At 41.9% G+C, this 20932-nt stretch overlaps 1 protein-coding gene across 1 annotated transcript in view; it reads left to right on the forward strand.

Annotated features, from left to right (window-relative positions):
* Nucleotides 1-8421, forward strand: part of LOC115470974 (transcription factor 25-like) — a 69860-nt gene extending 61439 nt beyond the window's left edge. The window contains exons 17-18 of the mRNA XM_030204620.1: nt 414-486; nt 8196-8421. Coding sequence (XP_030060480.1) covers nt 414-486; nt 8196-8363 — 241 coding nt within the window. The 3' untranslated portion in view covers nt 8364-8421. The remainder of the gene's footprint in view (nt 1-413; nt 487-8195) is intronic.
* Nucleotides 8422-20932: the final 12511 nt, after the last annotated feature.

Genomic DNA, 20932 nt, shown 5'->3' on the forward strand with positions numbered 1-20932 from the left:
GGTTGTACGTGGAATGTTGCTAGTATTTGGGTTTCTGCCAGATACTTGTGACCTGGATTGGCCACCGTTGGAAGCAGGATACTGGGCTAGATGGACCATTGGTTTGACCCTATATGGTTATTTTTATGTTCTTATTTGCTGTTGAATGGGATCAGCAGCATGTGGCTGACTTATCCTGATGGCCATGGAGAACCCCTGTTACAGGTAAGCAGCTTGGCTTTCATGAACTAAAGGAGAATAATGCATGCTGGGATTCCTCACTCTCCATTCTACAGCCTACTGGAATGATTGCATGGGTCCTCCACTCCTCCCAAGTCAGAGGGTCCTCTTCTCTTCCTCCCCCAGCAGGACTTAAGCTCACAGAGTGCTAATTAACTGAACTTCAAGCTGCATTTGTTTTCTTTTCCTTCCAGGACAAGTCATCCATCCAATGAAAGCAGTTTATCTCTCTTTTTCCGATCTCTGTTGCCAAATTTTAACGTGCAGGTATGTTTAAAGAATTTCCCATTACTTTAGCAAGTGTGTGTTAGCTTCCTCTACCCTGATTGGGCGCTGGCAGTAATTCTCTATGAATCCATGAGGGACAGAGTATAAACCAGGAAACTGTTTTTGATAAGTAACTGAATTTCTCCAAATATTTAAAATCCGCTGTAAAAGTAAATATAATGGGTCTGTAAGCATTTTTAGTGGTACTATCTGTAGGAGACTTATCTGTAAAGTGGTGGCCACTATATGAATATCTACCCCATAGTCTGATCCTATACCGTATATCATGTGTTTTTCTAACCTACAATCCAATTTATTACTCAGGAACCTTCATGCAATACCATAATGCATTCTTCTTTACCATGTATGTATGTACATGGTATATATATATATATATATATATATATATATATATATATATATATATATATATATATATATATATATATATACCATGATCTGTTCCATATATGTTACCATGTATGTCTGCACCTTAACGCAATACCATTTGTAATTCTGTTACCCGGAAGTGGCAACCGCCATTACGGTGAATGTAAGCCACATTGAGCCTGCAAAGAGGTGGGAAAATGTGGGATACAAATGCTACAAATAATAATAATAACCTTGCAACTACAGGACATGTTTCAGCTGCTTTCCTGAAATAAGTGTGGAGTGGAGGAGTAGCCTAGTGGATTTTGCAGGGGGCTCAGATCCTGGGGAACTGGGTTTGATTCCTACTGCAGTTCCTTATTTATTTACTGCATTTGTATCCCACATTTTCCCACCTCTTTGCAGGCTCAATGTGGCTTACAATCCTTGTGACTCTGGGCAAGTCACTTAACCCTCCATTGCTCCAGGTATAATATTTAGATTGTGAGCCACTAGAGACAGAAAGTACCTGCCTGAATAAAATAATTGTAAACTGCTTTCTTCACGTTGATTGTACCACAGAAAGGTGGAATATCAAATACCATTACCCTTACAAGTAATTCAGAGTGTTCTTCCCATTTGGGATTCTGATGAATTGGGGTGTGCAGACCAAAACATTTTCTTTTCCATTGTTGTTTATGGCCTTTTTATTGTTTTAATCAGGTTTTTACCTCTTTTTTTTTTATTTTTTGTTCTGGGGCCATGCTGTCAATCACAATAATGCATACTGTTTTTCAGTATTCTATCTAGTGATAAATATTGCCCCTTATCGAGCAATAGTGAGCATTGGTGATACCACTGTAAAAAATAATAATAATAATCTCAAATTGTGTTTTATTTTCTGTTTTGGGTAGAAGTGACATACGACATGGGAAATGTTTCAGTTGCATGTACATTTCTTATGATAAGCAACCTGTAAGGTAAAACGAGGAATGAGTCTATGTGTGTCTGTGTCTGGGGCGGTCTGGCTGGAGTCATGAAAAGACAATTAGGTTCTATGAATACAAAAAGTTTAGTCAGTCATCCCCTCTACAAGCAGGCCGTCAGCAGTCTGCGCTTCCCCTGATAGGAGAAGTGAATAGTGTAAATTTGAAACTAGTCTTTAGAACCCAACATGTGATTCTTAGCTGTTTATAAATTGTAAGTGCCGATGTTTATTTTCCAGCTAAGTAAGAGTTCTTGAGAGCACAAAATATCAGTGTTTTGTTGGTGCTTTTTCAGTACATAAAAGGCACAAAACAGAGTGGAGGATCCAGGGAAAGTGAAGGGAGGGGTGAAGCAGCACTCGAGGGTTTTAAGTGTTCTTCCAATAAAGACCTATTTTACTTGCTTTCTGGGGGGGGGGGGCGGCATTTCCCCTTCCTCCATTTGCAAAGTCATGCATGTCTGTGAGCGCATATAGAATACAACCTGACACTCGGCCTTAGTGAATAAAGTGTCAGAAGCAAAGGTGTTCCTTCTTATCCTTAGATCCAAGCTCACTATGCCCTAAATAATAGAAAGAACTAAGTTCACAACCAAGGCATTTGATGTGCTTGAGCACAACGAGCTCTGGACTTGCCTGGAGGAGATGGGCACACCACCACACCTGATTGAACTCATAAGATCACTCTAGCAAGATCAAGAAGCTACAGTCTGAACGTCATATGGAAACAGAGATTGGTTCAAGATTGGAAAGGACACATGACAAGGATGCATTCTGTCACCAGCAGCATTCAACGTGAAAATAGGTGGCAGAAACATCAGCAACCTCCGATATGCTGATGATACCACCCCGCTGGTTGAAAACAAGAAGGATCTTGAACATCTGATCAGGAAAGTCAAAGAAGAAAGTGATAAGGTTGGACTGCACCTGAACATCAAAAAGACAAAGATCATGACATCAGCAAAAAAAAAATGTGAACGTTGACATCAAGATCAACAATGAAGAAAGTGAAGTTGTCAAAGATTTCATCTTTCTTGGCTCAAAAATTAATCACGATGGTGAGTGCACCCCTGAGATCAAGAGACGGCTGACACTTGGAAGAAGTGTGATGGTCAGCATAAACAACATCTGGAAGAGCAAGGACATCAGCCTGGTAACCAAATGTAGACTGGTCAGTACAATCATCTTCCCAATAGCAACATATGGCTGCTGAGAAAGGCAGACAGGCGAAAAATTGATGCATTTGAATTATGGTGCTGGAGACAACTGTTATGCATCCTACGGACAGCCAAAATAACAAACCAAGCAGTTCTGGAACGTATCAAACCAAAATCTCGCTGGAGACAAAGGTAGCAAAACAAAGCTCTCCTATTTTGGTCACATCATGGCCCCAGCATTGTTTCGCTGGCTCCACATTGACAAGAAGCTGGGGCCATGAAATCATAACAATGGGGATAACAGTGTTATGTGTGACTCACCCCCAAGGCTAGAATGTACATAATTGGCACAGCTGAAATCCATGATTTCTGTATAAAAAGGGGCTCTTATCTGAGGCAAAAGGCTGCTGTGTTGACATTCCATCCAAGGAGCAGACTGCGCTGAAACTGACTGAACATCTGAAGAACACGCTTCCATCTGCTAGAAGTTTGTATCAGGTTATATGTGTGCCATGTACGTTTGTATTACGGTTTCATAAACAATGTACAATTTGCCAGCCACAACGTCTGTCCAGCTGCAAGGGTAATTCCAAGAGACATGACATCAATGCTAATGTTATTCTAGCACATCCGGGATTCTTGTCAGCAGTCTTCACCTGTATGCAAGGTCACAGCTCCAGCAAGTAACAGGGTTTAGCAACAAAAGTTGGAATAACTGAGTCTGCATATGAAGGTCTGGTTGCTAATTCTGGATAGTGCCATATATTATAATCCCATATATCTTTTCTGTATAGGAACACATATAGTGCAAGTTTTGCTCCTACAAGTTCAGGGACTGGGAGTGAAGACATGATAAAGTGTGTTTCATTACAGTGATAGGGGCTGTATGAAGGTCTGGGCCTTTCTGTGGGTATCTGTTTAGCGATGGACTTTCTCCAGTAGGCGCTGTCATTTGGGCAACATGAGGTCTGCTTCACAGAACATTCAATACAGTTGGGGAAACAGACTGCCAATGCATGACTAATAGCAAACAGCTAACAGGATTTCTATCTATTCTACAGAAAATTCCGTGAATAACACAGTTCATAAGAAAAATGGAAGAGTCTGTCCTTCAATATAAATATAGCTCTTTCAGAAACCTTTTTTGAAAAGATAGATCAAAGGTGATTAGCAGTTTCTTCGAAAGACTGTGTTTTCTTTTCTATTTTTATTTTTTATTTTAACGAGGTGTTTGTTACAGTGAACAAAGAGAAATACTTCCAAGTACAATGCACAATCTGCTCAAGGGAAAAACACAACATGTTCTTGAAGATAAGAAAACCTCTAATATGTATAGTCTTGTTTTAATTAAACAATACTAAAGAAAAAGGAAAAATAGAAACAAAGGAGGAAGAAGGGAAAACAAAGGTAAAGGAAGACACTGGAGCCCTAAAAGTATAATAACACAAGAAAAGACAAAACTGGAATTACGCACAGATTCCCAATCCTTTACCCAGGTCTTAAAAGAATTTTGCCTAATAGCAGTTGGCTTCTCCAGTTTATATACAGTATAAAGTCGAGATCTCCACTTAGCTATAAGTGGGACCCCTGGTGTCTTCCAAGCAGCTGCTAAGGTGAAGTCCGATATTTCCGAAGTCCTGGGATCACTCTATTCAACAGGGAAATCCCAGGAAACTCTCAAACCAGTTATCCACAATGTTTGGAAGCGGATGGATTTCCAAAATGCAATGGCTTTCGGGCATGACCACCAAATGTTGCCCTGAGCTCCACATCCTCTCCAACATAATGCAGATGTCTGAGGATAACCAACAGTGGAGATGATCTGGGGTAAGGTACCAGTGATAAATAATCTTGACATTATTCTTGCAGATATTGGAAGCAATAGTGGAGGAGTGGCCTAGTGGTTAGGGTGGTGGACTTTGGACTGAGGAACTGAGTTTGATTCCCACTTCAGGCACAGGCAGCTCCTTGTGACTCTGGGCAAGTCACTTAACCCTCCATTGCCCCATGTAAGCTGCATTGAGCCTGCCATGAGTGGGAAAGCGCAGGGTACAAATGTAACATAAAATAGATACTATTGGAGATTCTACATGGAATGTTGCTACTATTGGAGATTCTACATGGAATGTTGCTATTCCACTAGCAACATTCCATGTAGAAGGCTGCGCAGGCTTCTGTTTCTGTGAGTCTGACGTCCTGCACGTACAGGACGTCAGACTCACAGAAGCAGAAACCTGCGCGGCCACATTGGTGATCTGCAAGGGCCGACTTCTAGTGGAATAGCAACATTCCATGTAGAATCTCAAATAGTAGCAACAGTGGAGGAGTGGCCTAGTGGTTAGGGTGGTGGACTTTGGTCCTGGGGAACTGAGGAACTGAGTTTGATTCCCACTTCAGGCACAGGCAGCTCCTTGTGACTCACTTAACCCTCCATTGCCCCATGTAAGCCGCATTGAGCTGCCATGAGTGGGAAAGTGCAGGGTACAAATATAACAAAAATAAAATAGATACTATTGGAGATTCTACATGGAATGTTGCTACTATTTGAGATTCTGGAATGTTGCTACTATTGGAGATTCTACATGGAATGTTGCTATTCCACTAGCAACATTCCATGTACAAGGCTGCGCAGGCTTCTGTTTTTGTGAGTCTGACATCCTGCACGTATGTGCAGGACGTCAGACTCACAGAAGCAGAAGCCTGCGCGGCCACATTGGTGATCTGCAAGGGCCGACTTCTACATGGAATGTTGCTAGTGGAATAGCAACATTAGAATCTCAAATAGTAGCAACAGTGGAGGAGTGGCCTAGTGGTTAGGGTGGTGGACTTTGGTCCTGGGGAACTTCAGGCACAGGCAGCTCCTTGTGACTCTGGGCAAGTCACTTAACCCTCCATTGCCCCACGTAAGCTGCATTGAGCCTGCCATGAGTGGGAAAGCATGGGGTACAAATGTAATTTTTAAAAAAATAGCTGTTTTCGTCAGGGGCCATTCAATGGAGTCCCAGTCCTCTGGTGTATATGTAACACCCAGTTTATGTTCCTATTGAAGTCTGTGCCTGACGAAAATAGCTATTGCTTCCAATATCCATGAGAATGTCAAGATTATTTTGAGACCATTCAATCGCTGATCGCCCTTGGGCCGCTCTATAATTCACCCAGAGCTCCACTAGCAACATCTTGAAAGAGAACCTGATGGGAAAGCATGAACTTCTTGCCCCCCCCCCAAATAAACTTTTTCATTACCTCCTGAAGTGAGGAAGAGAGCCTGATGAGGACCCTTGACTCAAACCAAGACAAGGTCTGATTCACCTTAAATCCTGAGACCCGGGACTAGGCCTGCAGAAAAGACTGTGTTTTCAAAATAAAAACAATCATTGGATTTGACATTTAGATTTAATTGGTAAATCCGAGCTCAAGACAAGCTCCATGCTCAAGTAAATGAGTTATTTCTTTGTCCCCACTGCACTCACAATCTAAGTTGTACTTAAGACAATGGAGGGCAAAGTGACTTGCTCAAGGACACAAGAGGTAGCAGTGCCCAGTCTGCTGCTCTAACCACTGGCAGTCCTCGTGTTCTTGGAAGTTTTTAGTTTTGTTTTAGTTTTTGTATTGAAGAAATTGTTTTTGTATGAATTTATTATGGATGTTATTTTTGTAAACCACCTAGAATATTAAATAGTGTGGTCTAAATAAATAATCAGAAACAATCCATGTGAGAAAAGGCATTTGTTTTAAAGATGTTTTTTTTCTAGACCATTAACTTTTTTGGTGATTTTATTAAGGTTGTTATTATTGTTATTATTATTTGTAGCATTTGTATCCCACATTGTCCCACCAATTTGCAGGCTCAATGTGGCTTACATTTGCCGTAATGGCGGTTGCCATTTCCGAGTAACAGAAATTACAAATAGTATTGCGTTAAGGTGCTTACATACATGGTAAACAAACATGGAATATAACATGAATGGAACAGATTATGGTGTATATATACATCACGTGGTTACATATATGGTAGGTACTGAGTAATAAATAGGGTTGTTATGGTAAGAGGCAATTTTGTATGGTTTTTCCCGTAGGCACAGCTATCACCATTATTATTATTATTACTATTTATTTTACAAGGTTTGATGCACCGCCAGTCACAAATTAGCAGCTAGGCAGTTTAGAAATTTTTCAAAAAGTTCAAAGCAGAGCAGACAGCTGAAGAAGAGAGGCAAGAGAAGACTGAGGGGGTAAAGGATAAGAGAATTTCAGGGTTAAAAACCTGTTGGAAGAGCCATGTTTTGAGAAGTTTCTTAAACGCAAAGTACAAAGGTTCAGTTTTTAGTGCTAGGGGAAGTGTATTCCAGAGTTTGGGAGCCACATATGAACATGCAGTTTCACGAGAGACTGCTAATTGTATACAGGATGTATAAGATGGCCTGGGTCCCCGCCAGTCTCCCTTTCTCTAGTCTCACCTCCACCCCCGCCTCCTCTTCCCATCTCCCCTACCTTGTCTTTACCTAGATTCTCAAGTCCCTCACTTTTGGCTTTAGCAGTCTCGCTCCCCAACCACTCCAGCTAGCTCACCCCATGCAAACCAGGCAGCCATATTCCACATAGTTACCCTCTGAACAAGACTTAAAACTATAGGTCGCCAGAGGCATCTGCCATGAGGCTGCTTGGAGGCAAAGAGGGAGTGTCATCCCCCAGCCACTGAGCTTGTTTCTAAGTAGTGGCGGCAGGGTCCATGAAAAGGAGGAGGAGGGGAGCCTGCTTGGCCTGCTGTTTGCAGCCTTTCAGGGGGATTTCATAATGACTTCCCTTCATGCCACCAGCACCAACCTTGGCATCATGGCAGATGAGATGCTTGTGGAGATACTACCTTTTGGTCTTTTGGCTATGATAGGTGGAAGTAAGATGTCTTTTGCTGCTGCAGAGGTGAGCAGACCAGAGCAAGAACAAGCAGGACAGTTCTGTACCACTGCTTCTGACAACTCTAGCAACTGTGTTCATGGCTCTACTGTGTTAACTCGCCATCAGCGAGACCTGGCCAACATCTGTTCTTGTTTGAACAGAGTTTGATTCATTGAATTCCTACGTGATTACACAGCTGCTGTGTGTTGTAGAGGGAGCTTAGCCTGTGCTCTTGATGGACTGTGAATTATGGAGGGCCTCAGCCCTGACAGTAAGTGACTGTATCTGGCTGTGTCTTACAGGGGGAGCTCCGGCCTGCTGCTGGTGAAGATGCTGACGCAGGGCGGGACCTGAACCAGGGTGTGAACAGACTGATGGCTGCCATGCGGGACATGCTGGCAAATATCCAATTTCAGGAGCCTCCACGAGAGGATAATCCGGACGCTGATGGGGACGGGGACTGGGACTGAGCTCTAGACCGATTTTCACTTCTGTTATAATTTAATAAATGGTCAGGATAATGCTGAATATTTGATTTTATTTTTTCTTGTGGACATATTTTTCATGCTTATAAATGTCATGAAATGTTTCTGAAGACATTTTAGAATGGTGGCTCCTTTCAGGGACATAACTAAGACTATATGTATAAATGTGTTTCTGGCTGAAGTGTCATCAAGATTTTACCTTGCTGGTGCAGCAGGATGCTTAAGAAGTCAGTGGTCTTAAGTTTTGGAGAAAAGGACTGCCCCCTGCACCTCAGGTTTCTAGTTGCTGATTCTTTTGGTCCTTTTAGCTATAATTAATCAGAATTTTTGTGCCCCTTCTCTCTTCTAAAAGTGGTCATGCCTCATGTGTGATCATCTGTCCTACAAGTGCCTTTTTTGTGCCTTCTACTACTACTATTTAGCATTTCTATAGCGCTACAAGGCGTACGCAGCGCTGCACAAACATAGAAGAAAGACAGTCCCTGCTCAAAGAGCTTACAATCTAATAGACAAAAAATAAATAAGCAAATCAAATCAATTAATGTGAACGGGAAGGAAGAGAGGAGGGTAGGTGGAGGCGAGTGGTTACAAGTGGTTACGAGTCAAAAGCAATGTTAAGGAGGTGGGCTTTCAGTCTAGATTTAAAGGTGGCCAAGGATGGGGCAAGACGTAGGGGCTCAGGAAGTTTATTCCAGGCGTAGGGTGCAGCGAGACAGAAGGCGCGAAGTCTGGAGTTGGCAGTAGTGGAGAAGGGAACAGATAAGAAGGATTTATCCATGGAGCGGAGTGCACGGGAAGGGGTGTGTTCTGATCGGAAGCTACAACCTCATTTTCAACAGAAACAATATACAGCAATATTAAACATCTAGAATAGGACCCTGGCTAGCCCGAGAAACAGGAGCCTGGCAAAACCAGTGAAAATAAAAACCATAAGAATTGCCATACTGGGTCGGACCAAAGGCCCATGTGGCCAATCAAGCAGAATCCCAGGAAGCACCAAGATACCATGCTGCCAACCCACAGGGATAAGAGTGGCTTTGAAATCTTTATGTCCTGCACTTGAAACCTGGGACAAAACCATAGAATTATTAAAAAAAAAAAAAAAAAAAAAGATATTTTTCCTTGGTTGATTCTTGGACTCAAAGTAACTTTCTAAAACGTAATAAACAAAAAACAAAACTAGTTTGGTTTAGCAATTTTGATAATCTTCATTTGAAATCTTTCCATCTAGATACTGGAGAAATTCTTCAGATTGATAATACAGAAGTTTTTAGGTGTAATGTTAGATTCTAGGCTGACATTGGATGATCAAATTAATGTCTTGGTCAAAAAAATGTTTTTTAGGTTGCACCAGCTACGGGCTGGGCTGTTCACTCATCCTTGAGTATTCAAAGTTTTAGATGTCGCATAGGCAATACTTTTACCTTATTTAGATTATTGCAACTCTGTCTGGTGGGATCTCTGCAAAATTGTTAAAAAGGCTACAGTTATACTCCACAACACTGCTGCACAGGGTTAGCAAGTTTGAGAGGACTTCTCCTGTGTTGAAGAAACTTCATTGGCTTCCAATCCATACTAGAACTGTTTTTTAAGATAGCTTGTATGATCTATAAATCTTTAATGGGGCTAAGTACTGTTGGTTTGATGAAGTATTGTGTACTTTCAATGAGCAAAAAGTTTCATTCTGGCTTTTTCAAGTTTTAAGGGGGTGAAATTCTCTGTGTTATTTAGGAGCTGAAATCTGGAATAATTTGCCAATTCAAATTGAAAGAATCTGCTCTTCTTATTTTGAAAATATTTGAGGTAATAGAAATAAAACAAAAACATAGAAAAGAAAATAAGATGATGCCTGTTTTATTGGATTAATACATTTTTTGATTAGCTTGTTAAGGTAACCCTTTTTCAGATCAGAGATCAGAAATTTCTGATCTGAAGGAGAGAAGGGTTTTCTTCGAAAGCTAATCAAAAAATGTATTAATCCAATAAAAAAGGTACCGTCTTATTTTCTTTAATATTTTTTTGTTTTATTTCTATTTAAATACCTTTAAAAGTGGACTAACACGGCTACCACGTCAATGAACATTTGAAAACTTAACTGTTTGGGGTGCAAGAATTGCATTAATTTCATTGGTTACTTTTTATTGTGATCAGTGTTGAATCCTATTTAGCTATACTAACTGCTTTCACCACATCCTCCAGCAATGAAGTCCTGTTTGTTTTAAAAGTATTACCATATAACTTCAAGGAGTTTCCCCCCCTTAGTCTTTGTACTTCAGGAAAGAGTAAACATCATGAAGTGATATAAAGGCATTGTAATATTTTTGTTTTATTTTCTATTCCTTTCCTAAAATTTCCTATCATTCTGTTTCCTTTTTTGGCCTCCGCTGCGCACTCAACAGATTTCAAATTGTTGCCCACAATGACACTTAGATCTGTTTCTTAGGTGGTGATACCTGATGTGGAATCTAGCATCATGTATATATCATTTGGGTTATTTTTCCCCAATGTGCATCACTTTGCACTTATCCACATTAACATTTCATTTGCTGTTTGGATATCTGGTCTTCCAGCCTCCCAAGATCTTCCTTCAATTTCACACAATCTGCATTCGGTTTAACAACTATTCAAAGTTTTGTCATCTACAAATTTGATCTCTCATTGTTCCCATTTCCAGATTATTTATTAATATTAAAAACGCTGGTCCCGGTGCAGATCCTTAGTGGCACTCCACTTTTCACCTTCCTCCATTGAGAGAACCGGTCACTCAACCCTACTCTTTCTTTTTAACCAGTTCCTAATCCACAACAGAATGTTGCCTCCTATCCTATGGATTTTTTAACATTTTCTTAGGAGTCTCGCATAAGGGGCTTTGTCAAAAACTTTCTGAACATTTAGTTACACTACATAAATGGCTCACCTTTAACTACATGTTTATTCAGGCCTTTAAAAAAAAATGTAGCAGATCGGTGAGGCAAAATTTCCCGTAGCTGAATCCATGTTGACTCTGTCCCACTAAACCATGTTTGTCTTTGTTTAGTAATTTTGTTCTTTTTAATAATTTCTGCTATTTTTCCTAGCACTGACATCAGGCTTTTACCAGTCAGTAGTTTGTCAAATCACCCCTGAAACCCTTTTGAAAAATTGGCAGGTTACAGATTACTAATAATAGATCATCAATTTCATTTTTGAGTTTTCAGTAAGGCCCGTTTCTTAGAGCAATGAAACGGGCGCTAGCTTGTTTGGGGGAGGGGGGGTGACTCACATACGGAGAGCAGGAGCATGGCCATCAAAATGGATTTCTTCTGTCAGCGCTGTTCGTGTTGTCGGTGCTGCAGTGTGAGCGGTTATGTCTTCATTGGTGCTGGTGCTCCGTTTCGTCCAGTGTCAGTGCTTCGCCCTCATTGTCATCACGTAGTGACGCGAGGGCAGGGCACACACTGATGGGGAAAGCGACTATCTCGACGCTTCAACTTCCAGTGGTGGCTTCATTTAGAACGTTGGGGTTGTGAATTATATAGGTAGATTTGTTACATTTGTACCCCACATTTCCCACCTATTTGCAGACTCAATGTGGCTTACATAATACCGTAAAGGCATTCGCCAAGTCGGTTGATAACAAATACAAGGTTATATTGTGGACAAATGATGTGGGTGTGTGTCAGGCTCCATGAGGGTCAAAGGAATGAAAGTTGTAGATTGTCCGGTACGATCATTGGTTATGCTGTGTTGCTGGGTGTGGGGATTTACGTTGGATCGGTGGGGTAAGCCTTTTTGAAGAGATTGGTTTTCAGTGATTTCCTGAAGGTTAGGTGGTTGTGGATTGTTTTCACAGCTTTTGGGAGTCCATTCCATAGTTGTGCGCTTATGTAGGAGAAGCTGGATGCTTGTTTTGTCTTTAAGTCCTTTGCAATTTGGGTAGTGTAGGTTTAAATATGATCATGATGATCTGATTCTGTTTCTGGTTGGTAGATCTATGAGGTCTGTCATGTATCCTGGGACTATGCCGTAGATAATTTTGTGGACCAGAGAGCAGATTTTGAAGCTGATCCGTTCTTTGATTGGGAGCCAGTGCAGCTTTTCTCAGAGGGGTTTAGCACTATCGAATCGTGTTTTACTGAATACCAGCCTGTCAATTTGCCTTATTATGAGGCATATTTTCAAAGCACTTAGCCTTCCAAAGTTCCATAGGTTTCTATGGAACTTTGGAAGGCTAAGTGCTTTGAAAATATGCCTCGTCTTCCAGGTTCACCAAGATTTGTTTCAATTCTTAAATACCATTTTTCTACCATGGGTAGCTCCTTTCCTTCCTCCTCAGGTAAAGACTGGAGAAAATTCACTTAGGAGCCCTTTTACAAAGCCACGTAGGCGCATACGTGCTTCTTACAAGCGTCAATTTTGAATTACTGTGTGGCCTGGGCGATAATTTCATTTTTTCTGTGTGTCCACTAAGGGTGCCGGAAAACTTCCGGCATGCAGTGCTAACTGGGTGGTAATTGGCATTGTATGCGCGTAGACCATTACCACCCAGTTAAGGCGTGAGACCTTACTGCTAGGTCAAGGGGTGGCGGGAAGGTCTCTGGACCAAAATGGACGTGCGCCAGTTTTGATTTTGCCGCATGTCCACTTTTGGCCCCCAAAAAAGGCCTTTTCTACAGGTGCATTGAAAATGGACCTGCACGCGTTGACACCAGCACAGGCCATTTTTCGGTACTCAGTCTTTCTGCTATGTCCTTGTCTTCCCTAAGTGTCTGTTTTACTATTTGATTATCTAACAGCCCCACTGGCTCCCTCGCAGGCTTTCTACTTCTTTTGTCCCTGAAAAATATTTTATTATGAGTTTTTACCTCTACAACAACCTTTTATTTAAAATTTTATACGAGTCTTCACTATCGATGCTTTGCAACTAACTTGCCAGTGCTTATGCTGCTTTCTGTTTTGTTTTGTTTTATTCAGATCTTTTTTGGAAAGATGTTCTTTTGACTCTTATGGCCTCTTTCACCTCACCTTTTAAACATGGCAGCTGTCATTTTATTTATTAATTTGTTACATGTGTATCCCACATTTTCCCACCTATTTGCAGGCTCAATGTGTCTTACATAAAACCGTAGGCGTACGCCAGCCGGCAAAGAACAAATACAAAGTGGTATTATGGTAGAGTAGATACTTGTGCTACAGACATATTTGGGAATCGTAGCGAGGAGGAGTTGCATTGAGTCCAATTCTAGCTTTAGTTAGTTGTGTATCAGGGTTCCGGCTTTTAGGTTATGTCAGTAAGGTATGCTTTTTTGAATAGGTAGGTTTTTAGTGATTTCCTGAAGTTTAGATGGTCGTAGGTTGTTTTCACGGCTTTTGGTAGTGCATTCCACAGTTGTGTGCTTATGTAGGAAAAGCTGCTTGCATAGGTTGATTTGTATTTGAGTCCTTTGCAGCTTGGGTAGTGAAGATTTAGGTATGTTCTTGTTGATCTGATTGTGTTTCTGGAAGGCGGGTCTATGAGCTCTGCCATATATCCTGGGGCTTCACCGTAGATAATTTTGTGGACCATTGTGCAGATTTTGAAGGCGATACGTTCTTTAATTGGGAGCCAGTGTAGTTTTTCTCGGAGGGGTTTTGCACTTTCAAAACGCGTTTTTCCAAATATTAGCCTGGCTGCCATGTTTTGGTTGGTCTGTAGTTTCTTTATAAGTTGTTCTTTGCATCCTGCGTAGATGCTGTTGCAGTAGTCTACGTGGCTTAGTACCATTGATTGTATCAGGTTGCGAAATATTTCTCATGGGAAGAATAGTGTGGGAAGAATGGTTTCAGATGTTTGAGTTTACACATTGAGTGGAACATTTTCTTTGTTGTTGTTTTCACTTGGGTCTCTAGGGTGAGGTTTCGGTGATTGTCACGCTGAGGATTTTCAGGCTATCTGAGATAGGGAAGGTGTGGTCTGGGGTGATTATATTTGTGGGTTTGTTCACCTTGTATTGGGATGAGAGGATGAGACAATGTGTTTTTTTCTACCCTTTTAATACATGTAAAGGGTAAAGAGTCATGGATTTGAAATACTTCCTTTCTGTAGTAGTAGGTACTTCCTCTGTCTCTAGTGGCCCCACAGTCCAAGTTTTTGTACCGAAGGCAATGGCGGTTAAGTGACTTGCCCGTGATAACAAGGAGCCACAGCGGGACTTGAACCCAGTTCCAGCCCATATACTAACCATTAGGCTACTGGTCTGGACTTCCAAAATGGTATTTTTAAACATCCGTGCCTGATGTAAACTCTTAACTATCGCAGCTGCTCTTTTTTTTTAATTTTTTTCTTCATAGTCTTCCTTTTGAAAGTTAAATGCTAACTCGGTAGATATCTTGTGTGTCCTTATTTCAGTTAAGTCAAATTTGATCACATTTCTCCAAGTGGCCCCAATATTGTTAACTCTTGTACCAAATCTTGCGTTCCAATAATGGACTGGATCTAAAATTGCTTCCCTTGATTCCTGACCAGGCTGGTCCATGAAGCAGACATTTATTTCATCTAGGAGCTTGATCTGACTAGCATTTTCTGATGTGTCATTTATCCAGCCCATATTGGGGTAATTGAAATCACCAAACCAACAGTGAGATAGCAGTTTTAATACCAAAAACACACAACTGTTATAACTATTTTTATTTCTAAAGCTGAGAGGTTAAAATATTAATAGATAGGGGGACTTGGAAGTGGAACACCTCAGCATTCAAACCCTATTCGCCACAGCCAACAAGTAAAGGAGAACTGATTAATAATTGGTTGAACCAAGATATCCCCTTTTAAAAAATTCATGTAGAAAAAATATATTTATACATAAAGTAGAGAAAAACCATAGTTGGACCAAAAAAACCTCCTTTATTAATCTTTGGTTTGTCTCAGCATTCAAATGCACATCTTGTAAAAATAATTTCCATGTGGTCTTATCCCTTTTTAGAAAAACAACAATTTGGAGAGGCATTTTCGATATGACATCTAAATCTGATTTTAAACGTTTTCCACAAAACGTCCAAAATCCAAATAGGAAAGAAGGTCATTTTCAAAAAAGAAAAACAACTTCTTTTTTTTTTTTTTTAATACTGTTTTGAACAAGGTTTTGTGATTTGAATGTTTTGGGGTTTTTTGGTCCATTTTTGAGAAAAAAAATATGAACAGGTGCAAAAAGTAGAGATACATGCCATTGGGATGTAGGAGGAGCCAGTATTTTTTTAGTAGAATGGTCCCCCCCCCAACATCCCAGGAGAGCAGTGGGGCACCCTAGAGGGCACTTACGTTCATAAAAATGCTCCCAGGTACACGTGTCACCTTTGCTCCCTTGTCCCCTGAGCCCTCCAAAACCCACCCAAAATCCACTGTTCCCTACTGTACACCACTACAATAGCCCTTATGGGTGAAGAGGACACCTATATGTGAATACAGTAGGGTTTTGGTGACCTTGGGAGTGGTTACAGTTTCCACCACAAGTGTGACAGAGGGAGATAGGGTCCTGGTTGTCCCACTTCATAGTGCACTGCACCAACCACTACACAACTGCAGGGACCTGCATGCTACTCTAATAGACCTGCCTTTAACATATGAGGCTGTCCTAGAGGCTGGTAAGCCATATTTTTGTTCATGTTTGGCGGGGGGGGGGGGGGGGTGAGAGGGGGGTCAGTGACTTCTGGGGGGTATTGGCATCAGCCCTGATTCCAGTGGTCATCTGGTCATTTAGGGCACCTTTTTGTGCCTTATTTTTTCTGAAAGCAGGTCTAGACCAAAACATCTTGGTTTTAGTCCTGGACGTTTTTGTTCCATTATGGCTGTAAAATGTCCAAGTGTTAGGCATGCCCTAATCCCACCTTCAAAATGCCCCCAACATGCCTCCTTGTGATTTGAACACACTTCTGATGGACTTCATAGCAAAACATCTAAAAATAGGTTTTGAAAATACTGATTTGGACAGTTTGGTGAGAAAAACGTTAAAATGCTTCTTTATGACACTTTTTAGACATTTTTGTCTTTTCAAAAATGAGCCCCGTAGTCACTTATCTGCTTTCAAAGACCAAATCACTTTTCTCAAATATATTTTCCTGCAATTCAGTTCCCTCTCAAAATGTGTCCTCCTACAGTTCTGTTCCCAACAAGGTCTCCTTGTTTCGCGTCCTGCTGCATCAGTATAGTGAAATTTTCTGAGACAAAATCAAGATGGCTGCCAAATTAAAAAGATGCTCAGATTGAAAAGCATCCAGTTTCTCAGGGCAATGACTGACCAAATCAACCAGTTAAATTCCAGAGTCAAACAGTGCCCTATCTAATATAATAATTCGCACCTCCAACGTTCTGAAGCTGACTCCGTGGCAGTGAAGCCGTGTAGTGTTCGTGGGGTTCGTAATCGCAGTTGCCAGGGAAAGAAACGCGACGTCAGAAGGAGAAGGGACCAACCACAAGCAATTGCAATCGCTCTGTTTCCGCAAACAGGAAATGAGGGCGGGACCAGAGGAACAGCTGAAACCACAGCCTGTCTGAAGCAGCGTCTGTACTTGCTGCACTTCAGTGTTGGCGGCCGAGCAGGAGGTAAAACTTTTTAAACAGCACACGTCCACTTTGCACTCGCAGGCCACAGACACAGAGGGAGGGAAATCGGAGGAGGGGGTCCTGAGACAAAAGAGAGAGGGGGTGGAGGTCCTGAGACGAGAGAGAGGGTGGGGGGGTCCTGACATGCAAGAGAGGAGGGGTGAGGGGGAGGAGGGGGGAGGGAGAAGAGGGGATGGGGAGAAGAGGAGGAGGGAGGGGAGAAGAGGAGGAGGAGGGGGAGGGAGAGAAGAGGAGGAGGGGGAGGGAGAGAAGAGGAGGAGGGGGCCCTGGAACCTTGCGCCAGGTTCCTTTCTGTTCGAAACGGGCCTCTTTTACTAGTCTTGTATAAAAGCATTCCATTCAAATTGAGTGTTCAGCCCAAAGCGTTCAATGGTATTAAAAATAAATATTCATCTCTACTCCCATTGCCAGAGCACATGCCTTACCTTGTCTTTTGGTGTGCTTGGCATCTGATCATAAATTTGAAGTTGTTCAAAACAATGATTTTTTTGTAATACAATGACGCACCATCGGTTCTTCCATCTTTCTTCAAGTGATGCAGTGCCAACGCTCAATCATCCTAGTCTTGAAAGTCCTAGATGTGGGTCTGATATAACTCAAATCACAGTGTCACCGTATATATAGTGTGATATTTCAAAGCTATTGTTTTTCCTGTCCTCGGATACTGCTGGGAACCCTGCATGATGAAACAACAGATAGAACAATTAGCACAGATCATATATCCTGGATTATTAATTGGCCCAAATATCTGGCCTACATATATTCCCATTTCTGGTATATGCCACCATGCACCTCATCTGTACAAAGGTGGGATGAATCCTCAAGGTAGGCCAGTGTGTTTTTAATAAACCACATACATTTCTCTGCCATATTGGAATATCTTAAAACACAGGCTCTAAATGGATTTCAGCAAAAAAATGTGAGATTCGCAATATCAAATTGCATAATCCTGCAATTATAATGAATCGAAGGAATTCTTTCTAACTATGTTGAAAATATTTATCAAATAACCAAGTTTTTCATTTTTAAAATGTCAAATAATTTACTTCAAAAGTGTTATGGGCTAGAATTCGACAAGCAAGGAAAAATGGACCCTAAGAATCTCGTATCAATCTTTGTTTAACCATGGAAATCCCAGCTCCTTGTGACTGGGCAAGTCACTTAACCCTCCATTGCCCCAGGTACAAATAAGTACCTGTATATACCATGTAAACCACTTTGAATGTTGTTGCAAAAACCACAGAAAGGCAGTATATCAAGTCCCATTAGCAAGATTCCAGGCACAATCTCAAAGTAGCAACATTCCATGTAGAACTCCAAAGAATAGCAAGATTCCGGAATCCCAAGGAGTGGAAGAGTAGCCTAGTGGTTGTTACTATTTGAGATTCTACAGGGAATGTTGCTAGTGGAGGAGTAGCCTAGTGGTTAGTGCAGCGGATTTTGATCCTGGTGTTTGATTCCCACTGCAGCTCCTTGTGACTCTGGGAAAGTCACTTAACCCTCCATTGCCCATGGTACAAATAAGTACCTGTATATACTATGTAAACTGCTCTGAATGTAGTTGCAAAAACCACAGAAAGGCAGTAGATCAAGTCCCATTAACAAGATTCCAGGCACAATCTCAAAGAGTAGCAACATTCCGTGTAGAACCCCAAAGAATAGCAAGATTCCGGAATCCCAAAGAGGAAGGCGTAGAGGAGTAGCCTAGTGGTTAGTGCAGTGGAATTTGATGCTGGGGAACTGAGTTCAATTCCCACTGCAGCTCCTTGTGACTCTGGGCAAGTCACTTAAACCTCCATTGCCCCAGGTACAGATAAGTACCACTTTGAATGTAGTTGCAAAAACCACAGAAAGGCAGCATATCAAGTCCCATTAACAAGATTCCAGGCACAATCTCAAAGAGTAGCAACATTCCATGTAGAACCCCAAAGAATAGCAAGATTCCAGAATCCCAAGGAGTGGAAGAGTAGCCTAGTGGTTAGTGCAGCGGACTTTGATCCTGGGGAACTGAGTTCGATTCCCACTGCAGCTCCTTGTGACTCTGGGCAAGTCACTTAACCCTCCATTGCCCCAGGTACAAATAAGTACCACTTTGAATGTAGTTGCAAAAACCACAGAAAGGCGGGCATATCAAGTCCCATTAACAAGATTCCAGGCACAATCTCAAAGAGTAGCAACATTCCATGTAGAACCCCAAAGAATAGCAAGATTCCAGAATCCCAAGGAGTGGAAGAGTAGCCTAGTGGTTAGTGCAGCGGACTTTGATCCTGGGGAACTGGGTTCAATTCCCACTGCAGCTCCTTATGACTCTGGGCAAGTCACTTAACCCTCCATTGCCCCAGGTACAAATAAGTACCTGTATACAGTGGGGGAAATAAGTATTTGATCCCTTGCTGATTTTGTAAGTTTGCCCACTGACAAAGACATGAGCAGCCCATAATTGAAGGGTAGGTTATTGGTAACAGTGAGAGATAGCACATCACAAATTAAATCCGGAAAATCACATTGTGGAAAGTATATGAATTTATTTGCATTCTGCAGAGGGAAATAAGTATTTAATCCCTCTGGCAAACAAGACCTAATACTTGGTGGCAAAACCCTTGTTGGCAAGCACAGCGGTCAGACGTCTTCTGTAGTTGATGATGAGGTTTGCACACATGTCAGGAGGAATTTTGGTCCACTCCTCTTTGCAGATCATCTCTAAATCATTAAGAGTTCTGGGCTGTCGCTTGGCAACTCGCAGCTTCAGCTCCCTCCATAAGTTTTCAATGGGATTAAAGTCTGGTGACTGGCTAGGCCACTCCATGACCCTAATGTGCTTCTTCCTGAGCCACTCCTTTGTTGCCTTGGCTGTATGTTTTGGGTCATTGTCGTGCTGGAAGACCCAGCCACGACCCATTTTTAAGGCCCTGGCGGAGGGAAGGAGGTTGTCACTCAGAATTGTACGGTACATGGCCCCATCCATTCTCCCATTGATGCGGTGAAGTAGTCCTGTGCCCTTAGCAGAGAAACACCCCCAAAACATAACATTTCCACCTCCATGCTTGACAGTGGGGACGGTGTTCTTTGGGTCATAGGCAGCATTTCTCTTCCTCCAAACACGGCGAGTTGAGTTCATGCCAAAGAGCTCAATTTTTGTCTCATCTGACCACAGCACCTTCTCCCAATCACTCTCGGCATCATCCAGGTGTTCACTGGCAAACTTCAGACGGGCCGTCACATGTGCCTTCCGGAGCAGGGGGACCTTGCGGGCACTGCAGGATTGCAATCCGTTATGTCGTAATGTGTTACCAATGGTTTTCGTGGTGACAGTGGTCCCAGCTGCCTTGAGATCATTGACAAGTTCCCCCCTTGTAGTTGTAGGCTGATTTCTAACCTTCCTCATGATCAAGGATACCCCACGAGGTGAGATTTTGCGTGGAGCCCCAGATCTTTGTCGATTGACAGTCATTTTGTACTTCTTCCATTTTCTTACTATGGCACCAACAGTTGTCTCCTTCTCGCCCAGCGTCTTACTGATGGTTTTGTAGCCCATTCCAGCCTTGTGCAGGTGTATGATCTTGTCCCTGACATCCTTAGACAGCTCCTTGCTCTTGGCCATTTTGTAGAGGTTAGAGTCTGACTGATTCACTGAGTCTGTGGACAGGTGTCTTTCATACAGGTGACCATTGCCGACAGCTGTCTGTCATGCAGGTAATGAGTTGATTTGGAGCATCTACCTGGTCTGTAGGGGCCAGATCTCTTACTGGTTGGTGGGGGATCAAATACTTATTTCCCTCTGCAGAATGCAAATAAATTCATATACTTTCCACAATGTGATTTTCCGGATTTAATTTGTGATGTGCTATCTCTCACTGTTACCAATAACCTACCCTTCAATTATGGGCTGCTCATGTCTTTGTCAGTGGGCAAACTTACAAAATCAGCAAGGGATCAAATACTTATTTCCCCCACTGTATACTATGCAAACTGCTTT

Source organism: Microcaecilia unicolor, chromosome 5 (genome assembly GCF_901765095.1).
Source record: "Microcaecilia unicolor chromosome 5, aMicUni1.1, whole genome shotgun sequence".
NCBI classification, from domain to species: Eukaryota; Metazoa; Chordata; class Amphibia; order Gymnophiona; family Siphonopidae; genus Microcaecilia; species Microcaecilia unicolor.